Consider the following 22,794-nt stretch of genomic DNA (forward strand, 5'->3'; position numbering starts at 1 on the left):
GAGGAGCTTTTCCATCCTTGTAGCCCTTGGGATTCCTGTGCCAGTTCCTTTTGGAGGCTCATCTAGATCGTTATTGCTCTGACCTGCTGGATCACTTCCCACCACATGAGGGCGTAGGATCTCCATTCTTCCAAGCCATATACCTGACCAGACTTGAGTGGAGAAAGGATCTTCAGGATATATACACATATGCGCATTACCTATGCGCGTTCTGGTTAGTGCAAAATTCTACCATTTACACTGGGAAACAAGGAACACTGTTTTTTCACTGGACTGTGTTTATTATTATTATTTCTATTATCATTTTTTTCAAGAGCGCTGCATTTCTTCTGTTTATATACCATGTAGTGTCATCCACTGTCACGTACCTGGTTGGAGGCCTACTTGACGTGAAGGCTTCCCTTGTGGCTGAGTGCCAAGATCCCCTAAGGGTCAGAACAGGGAGTGCAAGGCCTAAAGAAGCACAGGTGCCTTTTAGGTAGCTCTGTTGGTGGTTGCTGGCAGCAGAGTCCACCGGATAGCTGATCTGTCAGGACTATGGCAGGACCTCTGTTGCCCTTGGAGATGCAGCAGGACCAATTCAGAGGCCACAAGCAAGATGGCACCCGAGGTGGTGGCATGGTCAGACAGGCAGGACTGGACTGAGAAGTGTAGTCAGGATGTAAACCGAGGGCATACCCAGAGAGGCAAGCCAGAGAGTGGGCAGGAGCGTGATAAGGAACAATAGCCAAGGGTATACACAGGAATCAGAAGGAGCAGACAGCAGAGTATTCAGGGGGAAGGCTAGAGTCATGCACAGATGGGCAGGGCAGAGTCCTTATAGCAAGCTGGGGTCAAAATCAGGAAGCAGAGACAAGCTGTGTCAGTAACAGGAGGTCCAAGGAATATAGGAACAAGGAGTACTGGTAGCTGAAGATTATTCAGCAAACTCTGAGTGCAGTCATTGTCCTTATATAGGGTGTTTGTCGCCAGTCCCAGCAGCAGGTTTGAGTGAACATGCTCGCATTTCTGTGCAAACGAGAACAGCCACGTATAGTATTGGTAAATATGGCAGGTGTTTTCCCCAGCACATGCTCATTTTCGTTCTGCTGTCTTCTCAGCATATACCCACCTATGCTCTGCATGGAGTTCTGACAGTCACTGACTCCGGCAGGAACAGTCTGTCTTGGCTCCTCTCCAGACTCTGCCCCGCCAGCAAGCCCAGAAGCCAGGACTCAGGACTCCTCTCCTCGACTCAGGATTTTGGATGCAGGACATGAGACTCTACTCAGTACTCTGGACATTGGACTCAGAACTCAGTACAATGGAGTCAGGGCACAGAACACTGGAATCAGGACAGAGGACTCAACACTTTGAAAACAGGAGTCAGGAAACTGGACACAGGACTCTGAACTCAGAAAAATGGACTTTGGACACTGGACTCTGGAAGATAGCTTCAGGACATTGGAATCAGGATGCTGATATTAAACTAAGGACACAGCGTTCAGGATCATAGACACACGACTCTGGATACTGACTCAGGGCTCAGGACTCTTAAATGAACTCCCACAAACATCAATTCACAGATGTTAAATGCATAAATGCTTTTTCAATAAATGCACATTATCTGTCCTGTGCCACTTCCTCTTCATGCCCAAAAAACAAAGGCAGCACTTAGGAGAGGTGGAGGCATATCACTCCTCCAGGGAACAATAGAATGACAGGGGTTCCAGCTGCTAGAACTACAGACCTAGTGCCAGAAACCATGGCTGCCAGATTCCTCCACAGTCTAATTAAAATAACCAACTCCCCATTGCCACAAAAGCCCCTAATACACTTTTTTCCAATGACCTCCTAAGGGATAAATTCACATTTTGACCAAAAATAATAAATGCACATTTTTTTGCAGGTAAAAAAATGTGCATTTAATATTGTTGGTTGCAGGACCCTGTAAAGCATTGCAGCGGCAATCAGCAGGTCACTGGTGCCCTGCAGGTCTCCTGCAGACCTGTCAGTACAGGATGTACAGGCAAGCAGATATACTGACAGGAAGATTCAATGAACTACCACAGTGCTCCACAGCGCCGTGGTAGTTCATTGAGCACTACAAGCTGACAGCCGCTAAGGCTGTTGGGACTTGTAGTTAATTAAGTTACAGAACACTGTGGATGAATGACATGGCCGTGTGGGTGGAGCTGCACGGTTTTAAAAAAGTGACAGCTAGTATGAGGAACTTTACCCCGTACTTCTATCATGGGAGGGGCACTCCAGGGGGTATGCATACTCCAGGTTGAGAACCCTGCTCTAAACACAGCAGATTTAAACACCTTAGGAAGACTGCAGAAGTACACAGATCTGGGCTAATCACTACACTACATAATACTCATATGCAAGATCTCAAATCTTTAATGAAATTTTAGAATCATGAACATACTAAATATAGAAAGAAGATACTGTACATTCAACGACATACTCAGCAAATTCACTTACAAGCACCTGACATACACTCCAAAAAAATCAGCTTGCCCAAACAGTAGTCCCAGAATTCTAGCTAAACCTATTTGTGTCTTGGTGGTAATCCAGGTCCCACACCACCTACAAACTGCTATACATCCAAATGATCACAAGATTACCAAACTGTGAGTCACTGGCGTAGCTACAGGGTCACAATTGCAACCCTGTCCCTGCTCCAGGGGGCCCATGCGGCCTCCGTGTCACATTAATCCTGTCACACTATGTCAGTGGGGAAATGTAAACTCAGAGGGCCCAGGCCAGCCGGGAGTTGTTGTAATTTCCTACAGACAGGGCAGGCGCTGTGGCGGGGGATGGACTATACTTCCTATGATGCTTTGTGTCGGTGTAGTCATGGGATACGGGACTGGGCTTTTGGCCTGCCGGGCCCTCTGTGTTTACTTTTCCCCAGTGACAAAATGTGACAGGGCAGGTTGAGTGGTGAGCAATGTCCAGAGTTCAGGAAGTGAGGAGACCTGTGGCAGAGATGTGAGCAGCAGAGAGGAAGAATTCTATAGCATTCATAGGCACTGACTAGAAGCAGCAGGAAGGAAAAATCAGCCTCAACCCATATGTCAGGAATGGACTCGCCAATGGTGGTGGGACTCACCTGCCTTGTGGGCTGCAGTACCAAGGCTGGCCAGCGGGTGCTCTCAGCAGCCAGAATCTCACTCCTGCAATCAGGGCATTATCTGAGGCTGATTGCAGGAGGTGTATTTAAGTAGCACCAGGCCTGTGATCAGTGCCTTGGTGTTTTTTTTTACCATGAGCCCCTGTACCTGCATCCTGTCTGCTTCCTGCCTGATCCTGCTTTGATCCTGACTCTGAACTCCGCCTGTCCTGACCTCGGCTATTCCTGACCACTCTTCCGCTCGCTTCTGGTACCCTGTTTGCCTGTTAGCTACCGACCCGGCCCACCTGACTACGTTGTGCTCCATATATATATACATATATATATATATCAGTTAAGGTTTGGGTTGGTTGCACCTTGTTGTATGTATTTGTGTTAGTTTTGGGTTTGGTTTGTTGCACTGCGTTTGTTTGTGTTGCCTTAATAAATTATCTTATTTACACGCTATACCTGAAGTCTGTGTTTCCCTGGGTCGGTCCACACACCTCTGGTCATTCCCGGAGCCCTGACACCATAGAGGAATCACCGACCAGCATGACGAGAAACAGAAGAGTTAACTACACAGTTGCAGCCAATCCGCCTCCTGCTACCTACTGGACCAATAGGTGTTGTTGCAACCTTCCCTCCTTCCCAAGCCCACCACCTTTGATTGAGAAAGATGCCGTGGTGACTGGGTGGGGGGGAGAACAAAGCTGATCATTTTAGGGAAAAATAATCTGGAGAATGTGCACAGGGAATAGATGTTTCCTGCAAAGGATGGATCGACTTCAGTATAACAAGCCTGTTGGGTTTATTTCACACAATCACTGCTGGTGGCAATAGCGTATTTTTCCTGCTCTATTCAAAACTAAAAGAGAGTTTAAATATTTAAAAGTACACTTATGATTTGTACCTTGAGTATGTAGTTGTGTTTATGTTCCATTCATAGTGTTTAATGATTTCATTTTTGTCTGATCTCATTACTAAGATCTGAATGTAATAACAGGACACTTACCTGTCCAGGGATCCAGCACCATCCTCAAATAGGCTGGTTCTTCACTAACCCTGAGGTTAACTGTGGGCAGCTGGCTACGTAGCTTTTGGCTTCATAGCTGGCTGCCCATTGTGCATGGAAGACTGTGGGAAAACTCGGTCAAAACGAGGTACCTGCTACCCCGCCCCCCCCCCACGAAAAAAAAAATACATGCCAAATGTGGCAGGGGAGGAGGACTTAAAGCAGAACTTCCCCTTTTAGATGGTTGCAATAGTAGAAAAGGAGTGCTCGATGTCCAAAAGAATGCACTTTTGATGGTAGATTAGGAGGCATTTATTGAGAGTAACAAGTACATCAAGCCAACGCTTTTCAGGAGAAAAGACTCTCCCTTCTTCAGGGCTGTTGTTGCATGCTATTAAATAGGAAAAATTACCACGTCATTCCAGGGGCAGCAATGGATGGTGACATTCTCTCCATATCCAAATATACAAGCTGCACCCATTTCCATTAAGCTGATCTGGGCAGCTGCTTACAAATCTTTTGAATTACCCACTCAATATGTAAATAAAACATGAAATAACTCCTTAGCCACTTGGAGTATCTTGGCACACAGTGGAAACGGAGAGTGGACGGGGGGGGGGGGGGGACCAGGTCAACTTTGTAACAGAGGCCACAAGCTTCAAGCTACACCTCCCCAGTGAGCATGAAAATACAGAGAAGGGCAACCAAACTGATAAGAGGCATTGAGGAGCTCAGCTATGAGGAAAGATTAGAGGAAATGAATTTATTCTCTCTTGAGAAGAGTATATTAAGGGGGGATATGATCAACATGTATAAATACATCAGTGGTTCATATAGTGAACTCGGTGTAGAGTTATTCACCCTGAGGTCATCACAGAGGACAGGGGAGCACTCTTTACATCTGGGGGAAAATAAATTTATTCTCCAAACACGGAAAGGTTTCTTCACAGTAAGATCTGTGAAAATGTGGAATAGACTCCAAGAGTTGGTTCTGGCCAGCTCAGTGGATTGTTTTAAAAAAGGCCTGGATTCTTTCTTGGATACACAGAGTATAACTGGATACTAACATTTATAAGTAAAAATGATCCAGGGAATATCCGAGTGCCTCTCGGGTGATCAGGGAGGATTTTTTTCCCTGCAGGAGCAAATTGGATCATGCTTTGCTGTTTTTTTGCCTTCCTCTGAATCAACTGTGGGTGTAGGATTATAACTTTTTTTTGTTTTTGTTGAACTGGATGGATTTTTGTCTTTTTTTCAGCCAGAATAACTATGTAACTATGAATGTCATGAGAAAGTGAAAGAAAAAAACCTTCTGGATTCAAGACAGAAATTGGGAATCATTGGCCTGGCATTTATTACAACTTCAAGCCTTTATTGGAGGTGTTGAAGTTCACATTAAAATTAGTATACATATATAGTATGCCAACATTTTCATTACAGTCTACATTTGATTACTAGATTGTGCTTACAGTAATGAACATGCCATCTTTGTTACCCTGCTTGTATATCATTGCAGAATTTGAATAATAATTTGAATAAAACCTACATCTGTGGAAATTTGAATGTCCCTGCGAAATTTCTATATCCTCAATATATCCTCATTATCTGCCAATCTGCTAGATTTTACCAACATAATATATAGTAACTAACAATCACTTACTACAAATTAAGTCAGCTCATAAAGTCACATTAAAAAATAACACAGAACCAATTTATAGGGACTCTGGATCCACGGAAACACATACGTAGACAGCCCCCCAGGGTGGGAGACCATGGCAGCTGTCCCATATCCCTTCCTCTTCCATTCCCCCTCCCTATTCCTGTTTTTTTTTAAGTCATGCTTTCGATCTAGTTGTATGCACACGTTTGATCTGTGTGCTGTCCTGAAATTACTCTTGTAACTGTTCACTTTGCTCTAATAGAGTTTGAAAAGAATTTAAAGAAAAAAAAAACAGAACCAGACATATGAAATATTAGTACATCATATAAATAATAAGCGAATGTCAGTGACATTTCTTTTAGTGACAATATTTCAGAAAAAAAGCTATAGATGTTCTCTAAAAAATAAAATTGTTCACCAGCAAGGCAGTACAGTGACTGTGATTAGCACGTCTAGAGCTGTCGGTTCAAATCCCAGTCATGCCACTACCTGCCTGGAGTTTGCATGTCCTTCCTGTGCCTGTGTGGGTTTCCTTCCACACTCCAAAGACTTGCTGGTAAGTTAATTGGATCCTGTCAAAATTGGCTCTAGTATGAATGAATGTGAATGTGTGAATGTGAGTTAGGGACCTTAGACTGTAAGCGCCTTGAGGGCAGGGACTAATACAATACATATGTAAAGCGCTATATAAGCACCTGTAATAAATAAAGAACCATTGGTCCATTTGTCTCACATGTAATACTGGCATTTACTAAAATCTGTGGAAAATAGAGCTTAGTGCAATAGTCAGCAAATGTTATGATCTGCTAAATGTGCCTAGACATGTGCAAAATGAAAAAAATTGTTTCAGATTGATTCATTAAGTTACAAATTTTGTTAAATTTGTTTTGTTTATTCGTTTTTGACCAGATTCAACATTTTTCCAATGGATCTGAAGTATTCCAATTTGAATAGAAAATATATAAATCTGAATTCATGGTGAAGAATAGCTGGTTCTATTCTATTTGAATTTTGGAAGACTGTTATATTCTTTTCTATTCTAATATTTTCTATTCTATTTTATTCTCTTCTTTTTGTTTTACTTTATTCTTTTCTATTCTATTGTCTTATTCTATTCTGTTTTATTCGAAATTAGAATTACGGAAGACAGCTATTTCTCTTCTATTTTTTTCTATTCTTTCTGCTTTATCTATTTTTTTTCTATTCCATTTTCTCTTCTCTTCCTTTATTTTCTGATATTCCATTCTATTCTTCTATTTTCTATTCTGTTTTATTCTATTCTTTTCAAAATTCGAATTTAGGAAGACATGTTTTTTTTATTTTATTCTATTCAAATACATTCTACTTTTTTCTATACTTTTCTATTCCTTTCTAATATATATATATATATATATATATATATATATATATATATACATACACACACATACACACACACATAAACATGTATATATATACATATACATAAATATACATTTATATTTCTGTATTCGATTTGAATTTCGGACAACATTTTGTTTAGTTATTTCAGATACATTTCAAATTCATTACTATTGTAATTTGGAAATTTGGATCCATCCGAATCTCTAAATAACAAAAATTTAATTTGTTCAGAACTAAATGAACTGTACATGTCTAAATGTGACATTTGCTGTAAATTTCCTTAAAACATCTGTACATATGCCAGTGTGATGTGGGGAGCTTGTGTTCTAAAATGCAATTAAGTCTGAATGGGCAAGAACTGTGAGAAATTACTCATTGGGCACTTTCTGGTGATTTGACCCTTGTATGCCATAATTTCTGTACACAATACAACTTCACTTTAATACTAATAAAAAAAATCAAGTAAAATGATCTCTAGGTCGGCTGTTGACAAATTTCCTTTATTTAATCCCAAAATATGATTTACACAATACATTTTTTTTTAATCATTTTTAACCTCTTGGCGCTGGCCAAACGCAAATGTGCGGCCTCCCGGCGTCTGGGTGTAGACACCGAGTGCCGCACATTTGCGTTCTATAAAAAAAAACATATGCGCTGAGAGCGAGCGCCCTGCGCGCTCCCAGCACACATCTGGTACTCACGGAAAGGCCCCGATCTCTTTCGATTGGGACCTATCCCGATCATGTGACCGCCGTGATGGCGTATCACGGCGGTCACATGACCCTAAACCCCGCCCCGCCTCCCGGCTTCTGAAACCCTTAAAGGGCTGGGATGCACCAGCGCCAAGGGGTTAAAGTAATATGTTAATGTAAAAAAACAATGTCATAAAACATTTAAATAAAGAAAAGTGCACGGAAAACAGCTTAAAGAAAATAAGGACAAACAATTACTGAAAATGTACTGAACAAATATGGACCACAGATTTGCCTAACTTGATATAAATATATCAAGCGAGTTACATTTTGTAAGCCAATGATTATAAGGCTCCATTCACACTAGGACATTTCAAATTGCAGGCAGAATTTGAAAACGTGCTGTGAAAATGTGCGATCGCGTGTTCAGGTGCCATTCATTTCAATGGCACCTGAAAACACGTGGCATTTTGCTGCAATTGTGGAACATTTTTCAGCGCTTCAAAACACGCCGCAATCATTCAAACAAAAAATTATGTGACGCGCGACACCCCAAAATGGTTCCAGGACTTTTTTTTTTGGAGTTGCGCATTCCACGATTTTGTTTGTGCTGTTGAAAACCACACTGTGTTCACAACAAAAATGCTCCACGTTTTCAGGTGCCATTGAAATTGATGGTACTTGAACATGTGATCATGTGCTTTCACATTTTTACAGCGCGTTTTCAAATCGCAAGCAGAATCGCAGCAATTACTCCCGCGATTTGAAAAGCCCTAGTGTGAATGCAGCCTTAGAGACAGGTATCCAGAGAAAACTGTAAAGTTATCCATCCTGCTTACATAAAAAGATAAAAGACAGTTTCTAGGAAAACACAAAAAAGATCCTTCCACATTTGTGTTTTTCATTAAGCACAGCTCAATTAGGTGTTTATTGGTATTTTTAACTAAACTAAGCAGTGTAAGGAGTTGCAACAATGCATTGCATTTACCCCACACAATGCACACCAGTGCGCATGTGTTACACAGAGCATAACACATGTGCGCTGGTGTGAGGTGGCCCTTAAAGCCCAGTTCCATGAAAGTTCACTCTTGGAATCAGGCCTCCTTGGACTGCAGTGGTTGATTGCTATTTAGTCTAAAGGCAACAGGCTCCCCTAACAGAGAATGAATAGAGAGTTAATCTTAAGCAAGCCATACATAGATCGAAATTTGGCCAGCAGAGACTGGCCAAATTTGGATCCATATATGAGCACCCTGGTTTTACACAAGTCGATCTATTGGTTGACTAGTGTACAACCAGCCTCTCAGGTTTTTCCTGAATGGTTAGTGCTGCCGGCTATATCCGGTAACACTAATGATTGCGTTCTGCTGGCAGGGAATCGCATGCCCGACGAAGGGGTCCTGCACGATTGTGAAATGTTGCACTGTTTTGCTTGTGATGTGATCATGCTTCAATAAAAAATTGTTTGGACTTAAATCGAAGATCCGTGGTGTGCTGGCAAATATCTACACTGCCAACAAGAAAGGCTCCCCACTGGTAGAGCACAATAGCGCTGTAGGAGGGATTCCCGCATCAACACTGTGATTGCAAAGATTGCATAATCTAAAGTCTGCCTTACAATGGGGATAGTAGTTCACCTTGGAGGGATTTCCTCTCACTTCCTCTTGTGGCTATTGGGCAGGAATTGAAAGGAAATTTCCCCAGTGGGACACAGGGGCAAAACACCTAACAGGGGTTATAACCCTCCCTTACGTTACCACAAATAAAAAAAAATACAACTATTTTATGTTACATGCACTTATAACATAAAATACATGCCATTAACCAGTTGACAGCATCTGTCAAAACACATTCCTATGCTAGGTTGAGCTGCTACTCCGTTTTAATGTTACTATGATGTTTTGAGTTGATAGAACCTGGTAGTTCTCCATATTGTGTGGCTGCACTTTTTCAAACCACTGTTCCAATGAATTCTTCCTGGTTAACCAGAAGCACATTTTTAAATTACTTTCCCAAATTAACAATGGTGTCCAGTTGAAACAAATATTTTGGTAGTTTTGCCTCCACTCCTTTCTTTTTCAAATACGGCAGTACATACAACATGAAGAAAATTTCCACTTTGGTCTCTGCTGCCTTCCAGAAATCTGCAACAAAACATACAGGGACAATGATGGTCTCTTTACAAGTGTGTACAGCTCTGCGTAAAATGTGTTTATGGTGACCATCTGGCATTGGATTTGTGTGTAGTAGGCATGGTCATCCCTCAGCGTAAAAGAGCTCTCACTCCACCTTAAGCAAAAGGAGTGATACTTGCTGGCATACCTTTTTGTACTATCTGGATAATTGTATAAGCACTTCACTAGTAATGGCCAGTCTCTTTCACCACCTTTGTCTACAACATGCCTACTAAAACCTACAAGCCATGGCTTTTATAGATACATGGCTAAATCATAGTGTTCCACTTCTACCATCTCATTGTATTTTTGTATTTTTCAAATTTCAGTTTTTTTTGTACTGATGAATTACCTCCTGTTCCATACATCTCATCCATTCTCGGTTGTGTATTATTTTTCCATGTCCAGCATTTAGAAAGGTCCTTAGCTTTGACATCGGCATGAGCTCATTAAGGTTCTTTGTGAATGATATCATGTACGGTGAATGACAGTCTGCAATTCTTACATAAGTTGGCCCATGCAAATTACTTCTGATTGGTGATAGGAGTTTTTAAGACGTGAAATGCGGTTGAAAGGTGTAAGGAATCTCCACTTAGGATGACCTTCATAGTCACGTATATTGTACAACTTTCTTTCTTTTTTATTTTTAGGCTTAATATTATATAGCGGAGCAAGCATTGCATCATACTCACTATCAAAATTTGGATATAATTTATTCTCAGCTCGTAATGCAATTCCTTCTGCCATTCTTGAGTTTCTGGGGCTTTTTTTCCGATTGAAGAAAAGTTTTCCCTGTATAAGTAACAGCTCAATTTGGAAAGGTTCAATTTGCCTGATCCTGGTTGGAAGAGTACTGCTATAATATATATAGGATTTCTTTTTGGGATTTACACATGGATTGTATGGGAAAGAAGTTCTGTGTCTGCTCAATTTGGTAGGAGTTGTTGAATTTCTTTTGACATTTAAGAATAATGGAAAAATGGTCTTGTCATCTACAAAGCAATTTTTCTTGGAAGAAACAGTAAGCTTATCCTCTTTGCATGGTGCTGAACGTTTCGTTGACTTTGTTGAAAGTGTTTTTTGTGAGGGAAAGTTAGACTTATCAGACGTTTTCTTAAGCTTGCTTGCTTTTCTTTTCTTCTGTTTGGTTTTATTACCTTTACTCTGTGTGCATGTAGAAGATGTACTGCTAGCATTGACAGATAAATTGACTTCATGGACAAGGCATGTTTCACTTTTGATGTGTGGGAGCTTCTCTTGATCAGCAAGAGTTGTAAGATGATTACTTTGTATAGGTTGGCATTGATTGCTCTTTAAGTTTACTTCTTCTTCCTTCTTCCCATTGGCAGGAGAATGACTCTGAAGTTCTGTAGAAGATGTACTATTACCTTGTGCAGATGAATTTATTTCATGGATGAGGTTAGATTCATTCTTGTTGAGTGGAATCTTGTTTTCCTCAGTGGCAGGAGGCAAAGGATCATTATTCTGTGCAAGTGGCTCGTAGTTTGGTTTTGCATTATTATTTTGGGTTTTATTTGTTTGCTCTGTGTTGTGGTTGATCTGCAGTTGAGAAAACAATCCTGGTTGAAAAACTAAAAATATATCCCTTTTTTGTAATAAAAGTTGCATATCTGTAGAGAGTGGGATAATTGGTGCAGTCACCTGGTATAGGCTTCCTGTTGTAAGACAATAGAATTGTCCTGTTGCTGGACTATGCAGATATCTTCTGTTTGGAGTAAGTGGATTTGTTATGGTTGGTAAAAAAAAGGTCGGTTTGCATGCATCTGGGTGGTTCATGATCAATGTAATGAAAGATTTATTCAGTGGATAGATTAGAGATGACCACTATAGGAGCAGACTACACGCAGGCAAGGATTTACAATTGTAAATTTAGTTCTTTGTTAGTCAATCAAGATCTTTTCGTGCTACTCTGAAACACAAGGAGAAAAAAATAATGTAGCGCTTCATATGGATTTTGCTTTATGATCACAAAAAAAAGCGGTAATCTGTAAACAGTGCAATTCATCTTTAGATAAATAACATCAGCCATGCACTGTTTCACATTAACGTCTGGATTATCTGTGACCAATGTATAGTGGAGCCTCCTTTATAGACACATACCAATTCCTGGTTAACACTGCTGAGAGTTTGCTAAACAAAATCACATGACAATTGAAGGGGAGGGTGGGGGACACAACTTCTGATGATGGAGGGGCTCTTGACATCTGATCTAAAGGCGGGAAGGGGGGGGGGTGCGCTGGACATTTGCCTAAAATTATGAGAATAATGCAATTCTATGCCAGTTGAAAAGGAGAGTCGCAAACCGCTATCATCCACAAGAATGTTTATTGGAGACTGCTCAGGCAGAACCATGTTCTGTCTGAGCAGTCTCCAGCAAGGTCTGCACCTGCCCTTTACAGCTTAATTCGTTACTAAAACTAGTAATCAAATGCAGAGGCAATTATTTAATATGATAACAAGTAGGTACATTTATATAGTTTTACAGATACAACTGACCCTTTGAGGGCAACTAGAATGCAGTAGTGGCCCATGACGAAATGGGGATTGACACCCCTGGTATACAGTATATACCTAAAATCTTGCATTCTTCTGGCGGGTCATGTGATATCACAGGTATCTTGGTGATTGGCAGATCTGAAAGCTGCAGAGAATGGCACCACGTGATGACACTAGCACCATTTCCTGCGGGTTCAGGGCAGCTTGGGGACACACCCACAGGGGGTGTGTCTATGTCATACTAAACTCATAGGAAGAGGATTGAATTGCACTGGGCATCATTCAACCCAGAAGAGAAATGGAGCTAGGTCACAGAGTGGTGAGTCTGCAGGGGACAGGGCTAAATATAGGGTGAGTTTACAGTATATTAGATATTTAAGATGTTCCCTTTTAGAATTTGTAAAGGTATATTGTAACAGGCAACACATTTTTGTGACAGTGCAGAGAATGAAAAAAATAATAATTATTTTTTGTTACTCACCTACAGGAGTACAGAATATTTTGTCTTTGTTCCCCTTTAGGATATATTGGGACTTTTAAGGCAACATCCACAAAATTGTATAAATGCATTACATTTTTCATTACAAAATGTTAAAACATTATTAGATCAACACGTTGTACAAATAACTAAAATCCCACATAAAGGTGGTGACAAGAGAACATGCTGACTTGCTGTAGAGTAATGTTCTCCCTCTTCTATGAACCAAGGGAGAAAAGAAAGGAGAGTAGACTTCAGCTAGAGACCCAATGTGTTTCAGAGCTCAGTCTTTCTCCAGGGGTGAGCTAACAGAAGGGATGGCCAAAAAACATTCTATAGAGTACAATAGATAATAAGACTTTGCAATTATATCATTTGAAACAATAAAATTAAAGACATATGTTCATATTACATACCATCCAATTTCTTTAAATGGATTTACTCACCATAGTTACAAAAGACAGGGAAATCTCCTCTTAATGTGTCCACCATCCACACCTCAAGGTGTCCCAGGCTGGATAGAAGCATAATGTGGGGAGACCCCAAAAAAGAAATTTGTCACACTGGGTGAGAAATTCTTACTGACAGAAGATCCCACGCCCTTCTGTCTGTATATGAATATTCATTGCCCAGTATTAGTTAATATATTCTCAACATATACCTCTCTCTCTGATGAGAAATGCATATGGTTTAGTAAATGATTTTTTTTCTCCTCATAGATCTTTTCTTGGCTATATACCCTCTAACCTGGTTCTGTTGTCTCTGGGTGACCCCAGTGTGCGAAATGTATTTTTTTGGGGGAGGTCCCCATGCTTTTCCCACATTATGCTTCCATCCAGCCTGGGTCGCCTTGAGGTGTTGATGGTGGACACATTAACGGGAGATTTCTCTGTCTTTTGTAACTGTGGCAAGGAAATCCATTTAAAGAAATTGGATGGTATGTAATATGGACATATGTCTTTAATTTTGTTTCAAATTATATAATTGCAAAGTCTTATTGTTGTCTGTTGTACTCTGTTGTACTATAGAATGTTTCCTAGCCATTCCTTCCCTTCCGCTCACCCCTGAAGAAAGACTGAGCTCTGAAATGTATTTGGGTCTCTAGCTGAAGTCTACTCACCTTTCTTTTCTCCCTTGGTTCATAGAAGAGGGAGAACATTACTCTACAGCAAGTCAGCATGTTCTCTTGTTACCACCTTTAGGTGTGTTTTTAGTTGTTTGTACAACGTGTTGATCATCTCCCATGACAGATCTTCCTCTTCACTGAAGTAGGGGATCAGTTGGTCATGGTAACACTGTGACAAAGACTATAATGCGAGACATTTAACTTGCTGGCCACCCCCGTCCAGGATGGGGCATGTCGCAGCCTACCGAATGCTGAGCTAACGGACTGCGCGCGCTCGCTGGTCAGACTGGGGTGACCACTGGATCTAGATTATCCAGCCCGCCACCCAGGCTGACTGTTGATAGAAGATCTCTGCAGGAAAAGAAAAAAAATCCCAAGAAAAAAGAAAAAGCTATAGGACCACAAGTCTCAGCGCAAAATCATGTCCGTACTCCTGAAGACACTAGGCAGAATGACTGGATGCCCATAGCAGTTTTTGCACAGAGAGAACTGTCCATAGGAGGTGCCAAGTTATTTTAACATTTTATCACAATTAAATATTTTTGCCTTGTGTTGACTTCATTTATACAAGTTTGAAACTTTAAATGTTTAACATTAGTGGCAGACTGTCAAGATTCTAATGTAATAGAAGTAATCGGAAAAGATTTCAATGCCTCTCTTCTGAATGTTGAAGATAAGTTTCTCCACAATGCCTAGAGCTACAGAAAAGAATGAAGGCTTGTTTGAAAGTACTTTAACTGTTCGATCAGTATTTGTAAATGCTTTACTGTGCATTGTCTGAGCATAGGATTACTTTAGGTTTCTTATTTACTTTATGCTATCCGCATTTTATGTTTAACCACTTGCCCTCCTGAGGATTTACCCCCCTTCCTGACCAGGCTGTTTTTTGCGTTACGGCACTGCGTTACTTTAACTGACAATTGCGCTGACATGTAACGCTGTACCCAAATTAAATTTACATCCTTTTTTCCCACAAATTGAGCTTTCTTTTCGGTGGTATTTGATCACCTGTGCAATTTTTATTTTTGGTGACATAGAAAAAAAAGACCGACAATATGAGAAAAAAATTATATTTTTGACTGTTCGCTATTAAATATGTCCAGTAAAAAAAATCTAATTTCGTCATAAATTTAGGCCAAAATGTATTCTGCTACATGCCTTTGCTAAAAAAAAAAATCCCAATACATGTAAATTAATTGGTTTACGTGAAAGTTATAGCGTTTACAAATGGCGGTATATATACTGCCATTTTTTTTTTTTTTTTTACTAGTAATGGTGTCATTCAGCGAATTATTGCGGACTGTGGTGGACATTCTGACACTGGGGGGAACTGACTTGGTGTCACTGACATCCCCAGTGACACCAATACAGTGATTGGTGCTAAAATAAAGCACCTACACTGCACTAATGGCACTGGGCAGGAAGGGGTTAACATGAGGGGCGATCAAAGGGTTAACTGTGTGCAGGGAGGGTTTTACTAAGGGGCGGTGTCTGTGTGCTTCACTGTAATCACACTGCTCTGGATGGCTGTGCTGTGCACAGCCATCCAGAGCAGTCTGCCAGAGCTGACAGGAAAAACTGTTAGTAAACAAAACAGTTCTCCTCCCCGTCGGAGATCTTTGGAAATCACTGGGTGTCGGCGAGTAATTACCGTCCAGGACCTGGTGATTGACAGCTGCGGCTGCGAATGGAAATGCCCCCTACCCTGAAATTCAAAATCACGTGCCGCCCTGTAGCAGTATTTCTGCTATAGGGCAGCCGGGAAGCAGTTAATTTAGTAACTTTTACCTTATATTGACCTAATTTATACACATTTAAAACTTTGAAATGCTGAATTATATTACATTTATTTCAATTTATGCAGGATGTTTGAAATGTAAATAGATTGGGGACATTTTTAGATTTTATATTTATAAAATGCTATGTGGAGTATCTGTACTTGCATTGAACAATAAAGTAGATTTTATTCTTCGGAAGATTTAAAATCTACTTTATTGTTTGCAGCTCTCCAGAACTTTGCTGAATTACTTTGATGCAATATAAAATACTATATACTGTAATAATGTAACTTGTTATCTAATTTCAATATGAGATATATACCACACAGTGTTGATGGATGTTTTACCATATCAAAAATATATTGACTGATCCCTATATTGATATTTCATCCTTACATATGCTAATATCACACTCATCCAACGAGTCTCACAAACTATTTGTGGCAGGAATTTCATACTGCGGAAACCTCCTACTATAGAAGGGGGGCCCTCGGTTTCTTCCCAAAAACCTCTGGGGATCAACGGTGACAAGCAGAGGGTGAGGGCTCATGTACACTACAGCTGATAAACTCCCGTTTAGGAGCTGTTCAGTGTTTTTTTCAGCAGCCCCTGAACTCTCCCTATTGTTTTCCTATGTGCCCATGTACACTATGTCGTTTACAGGCAGTTGAGTTTACAGCAGGGGCGGACTGACCATTTGGAAACTCGGGCACTGCCCGAGGGCCCGGAGCCAGTAGGGGGCCCCATGAGATGCCCCTGGTACCTTTCCCATAGGCTTTTTTGAGTTTGAGCAAGGACACAGGGGCCCCATGATCCCCTATTGTCCGGGGGCCCCATGAGTTGTCAGTCCGCCCCTGGTTTACAGTCGTTTTTTTTGAACGCAGAAAACTTGCATTCAGGAGTAGAATTTATCAGCGTTTTAAATGCCAAAACGCTTGTAAATGCGGCTAAACGCATTTATAAGCGTTTGCGGTTTAAATTTTTTTTTAACTCTTACATTTCTAGATGCTGTCCACGTACCTGGATAGTGAGCCTGATGTGAAGAGGCAGGCCTCCCGTTCAACTCCGGCTCAAGGACCGCTGATGGTGAGACAGAGGCCGCAGGGGCACGGTGGGGTATGTGTGCCTGTGATCAGTCCAGTAATAGCTGGTAAGCAGATGAGCTGCAGGCTGGAGGCAGGAAGCAGGATTCTGATGCAGCCGTGCGGGATGGATGGATACCCGAGAGCAGAAGAGTAGTCGGGTCACAGGCCAGGTCAGCAGCGGAATATCAATCAGACAGGAGCGGAGACAGAAAGGTAAATCCAAGGCAAGCCAGAGGTCAGGGCAGGAAGCAATCAAGCAGAGATCAAGAACAAGCTGGTTCGGTATCAGGAGGCAATCACAGGAATCAGGGAACACAAGCAGGCATCAGACTATACGGCAATGGGACATCTACTGCAGTCAGTTTAAATAGCCCTTTTGGCGCCAGCATTAGTGAAAGGCCCGCGCCTGTATGCGTGAGTGCGCCTATGTCTGAGCACCCGCACATCTGTTCAGCGTGTAAGAACTGTGCACATGCGCATATTTGTGCGCTGTGGAACTTCACCTGCACTATAGACAGGCCTTTCCTGACAGCCTTTTTTCATCATGAAAAATGCATGCAAAGTGTTTTCCCGGTACTCAAATGGACCTGGTACACCATACTTTGAGGTTTCGCATGAAAGAAAATATGTTAGACACTGCTGCAATAATTAATGCACAGAAATGAGCTGGAACACATCCACACACCACAAAAAAAAGAAGACAGCTAATCTCAACAAATACTGCTCTATCTGCTTCTGCTCTCTTTATTTCTCTCAAAATGTCTGAAATAGTTAGTTTTTTACTGTTTTTCAGTGCATTCTGGGAATTTTAGAAGGTCTCCTGAGGTTATCTTTAAAAAACGCTTTTAAGCGCAAGCGTGCATAAATGCGGTATGCAAACGCAGCTAAACAGACGTTTTTTAACCTACGTTTTCCAGCAGTCAGTTTCCATCGTTCAGAAGTGTCCCGTGCACATGGAGCCTGCATGCAGGTAAAAAACCTTGAGCCTTTACAAACACTTTAAGTCTCCACGCACACTAACATTTTTTATAAGCGCAATTTTGTTTAAAAAAAATACACTTTTATAGATTTTAATGCACAAAAACACAATATAATACCCAATTGATTGGCAAAATATAAAAGATGATGTTACATCAAGTAAACAGATACCTAACTTGTCACACTTTAAAATTACGCACGCTCTTGGAATGGTATTTAAAAATCTCCACACGCGAAACTTTAAAAGCCTTTACAGGTTACCATTTTAGAGTTACACAGGAGGTCTGGAGCTAAAATTATTGCTCTTGCTCTGACATTCGCCATGATACCTCACCTGTGTGGTGCAATCGCCGTTTATACAAAGACGCAGGACTGATGTATGCGTTTGCTTTGCGCGCGAGCATGGTGGGATGGGGGCGCTTTAATTTTTTTTTTTTTTTATTGGATTTTTTTTAATTTTTACACTGTCTCTAATTTTTTTTAAATCATTTTTATTGTTATCACAGGGATGTAAACATCCCTTGTGATAACAATAAGCAGTGACAGGTCCTCTTTATGGAGAGATCTGGGACCCCAGATCTCTCTTCTGCCTCACACAAAGATCAGTGTGATCCGATGCCTTTTACAAGTCAAAAATTACTTGTTTACATGCTGGGGAAAGTGGGGAGTATTTTCAAAATACTCGTCGCTTCCGGTATCTAATACCATAGAGATGATCAGGGACGTTCAGCTCTATGGAAAATCAGCGGATCTGCCAGCTTCTCTGCTGGGCTACCGGTGGAACCAGAGAGACGTGGGGTGGGGGGTGGGTGACCCCTCCCGCTGTTTGTAAAAGAGATCCAGTGGATAATTAGCCACTCTAATTGCTTTTAAAAAAAAAAAGAATCGCCTGCAGATAAAAAAAAACATGCGTTGATGCCTGCATTGGCCTGGTATAAGCTGTGGAACAGCTGACGTATAAATATGTACTGCAGTTTGGCACTAGTTAATGTTCAGCTTCAATCCAGAGATTTCTATCACAAATTAGTTACGTTTTAGTGATCAGTTATAGTAAAAATAGCTATACCTGGTAAAAGAAGCAGTGCTAAAAGAGTTTGTTGTTCCATGGGGAATTTATCAAAAAGCTGCTAACAAAACCAGATGCCTATCTCAGCACAAATACCCCAAAGCAAAAATAATCACCCTGTCATGTTCAGCCGTGCAACTGGGCGCATTGCAACTGACTTGGTTGTACAGGTTTTAGGAGTTAAAACAGGCGGTGAGGAGGTGTCATAATGCCACTTTTCAAACACCACCTCAGATCACTTTTCAGAGGGCACTGCTAGGGTAAAAAAGCCCTTTCTCTAAACAAAAAAAAAAAGAAATTTGTCTTTTTTATCCTTGGTTCAACTGTAACCAGGCAATTTAAATATGAAGTCCCATGCTCATTGTATGTTTTAGGTCCCTTTCACACAGGCGATTAGAATTCAGCTTTTAGCAGCAGTTACAGGAACTTATTTACCGCAGCTAAATGCAGACAATGCATCCCTATGGCTCCATTCACACACTGTGTTAAGCAATGTTTACATATATGCTTTTATGCATTTAGGAAAAATAAAGTTGACAGCGTCCAGGAGCAATGTACCGCAGCTACCTGTACAGGAACGCAGTACAAAAAAAAAAAAAGTAAATAGTTGCTATAGAAAAAGCAAGAATTTACTACAGCAGCTAAATGCAGCCACATGTAAACGCACGTAATCACAGATAAACGCAATGTACAAATGCAAGTGATCTCTGTGCCAGGAGTGTTGGAATTTCAAAATAAAACTGTTGAAATTTCAAAATAAAAAACCATGCATTTACAAGCAGCAGAAAATACCACTCGTGTGAAAGAGGGGTAATACACTAATCATTTTATGCCCAGCCTTCCCAGTGTTCTCACCTTTGCAGACTTCTCTGTCACATCCTAGTCTGTCCATCTCACTGTATGCAGCCACTCAGTATATGTGGCTATTTATACTGCCTTTCGCTTTCCATCTGTCACTCCCTTCTGCACACGTCTTGCATGCTTAGCTTTCTGAGTTTCGTTTCCCTTCTCTTACATCTATTTGTCCACCTCCAGTGGAGAATTGCAGATAAAAGCAACTACAAGGTTATGTTTTATCCACATCACCATGACATAGGACTTTGCAAGAAACAGGATATGAAACTGGAATATCATAATTGATATTTGGTGACTGCAGGTTTTGTGCTATAGTTGCAGTAGAGTATGCTCCTTCTCCTTGTAATTCTGTATGCATTTGTGGGTTTCTGAACTATTTCTTCTGAAGAAGGGATCTAAGATATCCCGAAAAAACTGCATCTTTAAGAACTTCAAGTGGACCTTCAAAATTTGAACTACTGCTAATTTTCCTCTTCCCCCTACCTCTAACAAATTAGCAATTTTTTTTTTTTGGTGGGGGGCTTTTTGACAGATACCCACTCCCTCTTCCTCAATACTCACCAAGTAGAGAATGACATCTGATGGTGCCATGACTGCTACTCCAGGTTTTATGTTTCAGGGTGGCTAAGGGTTGCCACCTCTCCGGAATTCACCCGGATAGTCTGGGTTTTGAGTCATGCTTGGGTTTTAAACTGCCTGAAACCCAGACACATTAGTCTGCCCTGATTGTGGCTCCTCAGCTGGGTTGCACATCCATCCTCATTCAGGTCCCATCCTTCTGAGCTCCAATCCATCCTTGTTTGGGTCCCATCTCTCTGAGCTCCCATCTCTCAAAGGGATGGGACCCGAACGAGGATGGATGTGCAGCTAGCAGCACGGTTCCCCTGGCATAGCAGGATAAAAATGATCAGAAGAGTTTAGTGTGAATGAGGCCCTAACGGGAACACCCATGACACAGGCTTCCTACTGCAGTATTTCTAAAAGGAGATCACAGCACTAAGAGAGGTATGGAAATTAGCAGCCCCACAGAAAACAGCCCAGTCTAGTGGGGCCACTAATTTGCATAGGCTCGGCACCAAGGGGTTAATCACAAAATCACATTTTTTTTTTAACCAGATCACCATTAATCCCACTCTGGCGTTTAGGTGTGACCAGCCAAAAAAGCTCTGAACCAGAGTTGCAGCCTTCACTATATTGGAATCTTTGCAGCAATACCTGGAATTGTCAAAACAAGGACTGTGGACAATATAAACAAAAAACAACAGACCAGAGAAGCGCATGCCCTAGTAGTGCAATAAACTTCTCTATTATTATACAGGATTATATAACGCCAACAGTTTGCTCAGCGCTTTACAATATAACGGGAGACAATACAGTTACGATACAGTTCAATACAAGAGGGATTTGAGGGCCCTGCTCCTTGGAGCTTACAATCTAGGAGGGAGGGGTTAGTGGTACAAAAGGTAGTAACTGTGGGGGATGGAGTGGTTGAAAAAGTAGAAGATGCCAGTATTATATGAGGGCAGGATAGGCTTCCCTGAAGAGATAGGTTTTCAGAGATCACCTAAAAGTGAGCAGACAAGGCGACAGTCTGATAGATTGGGGTAGAGAGTTCCAGAGGATGGGAGAAGCCCTGGAGAAGTCCTGGAGACGAGCATGGGAGGAGGAGACAAGGGAGCTAGAGAGTAGGAGGTCTTGTGAGGAGCGGAGAGTACGGTTTGGGTGATATTTAGAGACAAGATCTGTGATGTAATTTGGGGCAGTGTTATAAATGGCTTTATACGTCATTGTCAGTGTTTTGAATTTTATCCGTTGGGCAATGAGAAGCCAGTGGAGAGATTGGCAGAGAGGGGTGGCAGATACAGAAAGGTTAGTAATTTGGATGAGTCTGGCAGCAGCATTCATGATGGACTGAAGGGGGGGATATCCCACGATGAGGTAGGCCAATGAGGAGGGAGTTACAATAGTCAAGGCGAGATATAACAAGGGAGTGAATAAGTTGCTTAGTGGTTTCCGAGGTTAGGAACGGTCGTATCTGGGAGATGTTGCGGAGGTGAAGTCTACAAGATTTGGACAGTGATTGGATCTGGGGCTGAAAGGACAGATGGGAGTCTCGGATTACACCTAGTACCCTGGCATGAGGGGACGGATTGATGATTGTGTTATCAATCTTGATGGAGAAGTCAGCGCAGGGGGTACAGGCTGGGGGGAATACTAAGAGCTCAGTTTTGGAAAGATTGAGTTTGAAGAAGTTGAGTGACATCCATGCCGATATGTCACTTAGTAGGCTAGTAATGCGAGTGGAGACTGAAGGGGTGAGGTGAGGGGTAGAAAGATAGATTTGTGTGTCATCAGCATAGAGATGGTAATTGAAGCCGTGGGAGTTTATCAATTGACCAAGGGAAGAGGTGTAGATGGAAAAGAGAAGGGGTCCAAGGACAGAACCTTGAGGGACCCCTACGGAGAGGGGGAGTGAAAAGGAGGAGCAGCATTATAGGTAATGCTGAAGGAGCACTGCGATAGGTAGGAGGAGAACCAGGAGAGAGCGGAGTCTCTGAGGCCAAGAGAGTGGAGTTTTTTGAGGAGGAGGGGATGGTCAACCGTATCAAAAGCCGCAGAGAGCTCGAGTAATAAGAGTACGGAGTAGTGGCCATTGGTTTTAGCAGTTAGTAGATCATTAGTGAGTTTTAGTAGGGCAGTTTCAGTGGAGTGTAGAGAGCGAAAGCCACACTGTAAAGGGTCGAGAAGGTTGTTGTCGGTGAGGTGGGAGCTCAGGCGATTGTAGATTAAGGGTTCTAGGAGTTTAGAGATAAATGGCAGCAGGATGATGGATCTTAAGTTGTTCAGGTTGGTGGGGTCCAGGGAGGGCTTTTTAAGAATAGGAGTG

The 22,794-nt window shown here is 41.6% G+C and overlaps 2 protein-coding genes across 3 annotated transcripts in view; one reads left to right on the plus strand and one right to left on the minus strand.

The window, feature by feature from the left end:
• Positions 1 to 3,568, plus strand: part of LOC149456095 (coiled-coil domain-containing protein 150-like) — a 68,112-nt gene extending 64,544 nt beyond the window's left edge. For both annotated transcript variants that reach the window (XM_089685482.1, XM_089685481.1), the window contains one exon: positions 1,101 to 3,568. In XM_089685482.1, coding sequence (XP_089541608.1) covers positions 1,101 to 1,259 — 159 coding nt within the window. In that variant the 3' untranslated portion in view covers positions 1,260 to 3,568. The remainder of the gene's footprint in view (positions 1 to 1,100) is intronic.
• A 4,069-nt stretch (positions 3,569 to 7,637) lies between these two features.
• Positions 7,638 to 20,134, minus strand: LOC149456097 (uncharacterized). The gene is made up of 2 exons (XM_089685480.1): positions 19,908 to 20,134; positions 7,638 to 11,954 (listed from the first exon to the last, which is right to left on the minus strand). The coding sequence occupies exon 2, from the start codon at positions 11,819 to 11,821 to the stop codon at positions 10,526 to 10,528; it is 1,296 nt and encodes a 431-aa protein (XP_089541606.1). The 5' UTR covers positions 11,822 to 11,954; positions 19,908 to 20,134; the 3' UTR covers positions 7,638 to 10,525.
• Positions 20,135 to 22,794: the final 2,660 nt, after the last annotated feature.

The sequence above is a fragment of the Staurois parvus genome, unplaced genomic scaffold, assembly GCF_062004578.1.
Source record: "Staurois parvus isolate SC_StPar_1 unplaced genomic scaffold, SC_StPar_1.0 ptg000376l, whole genome shotgun sequence".
In the NCBI taxonomy this organism is placed as follows: Eukaryota; Metazoa; Chordata; class Amphibia; order Anura; family Ranidae; genus Staurois; species Staurois parvus.

What these genes read in the sequence shown, in the direction of transcription:
- LOC149456097 (XM_089685480.1), bottom strand. Translation starts at nt 11,821, where the DNA reads ATGAACCACCCAGATGCATGCAAACCGACCTTTTTTTTACCAACCATA.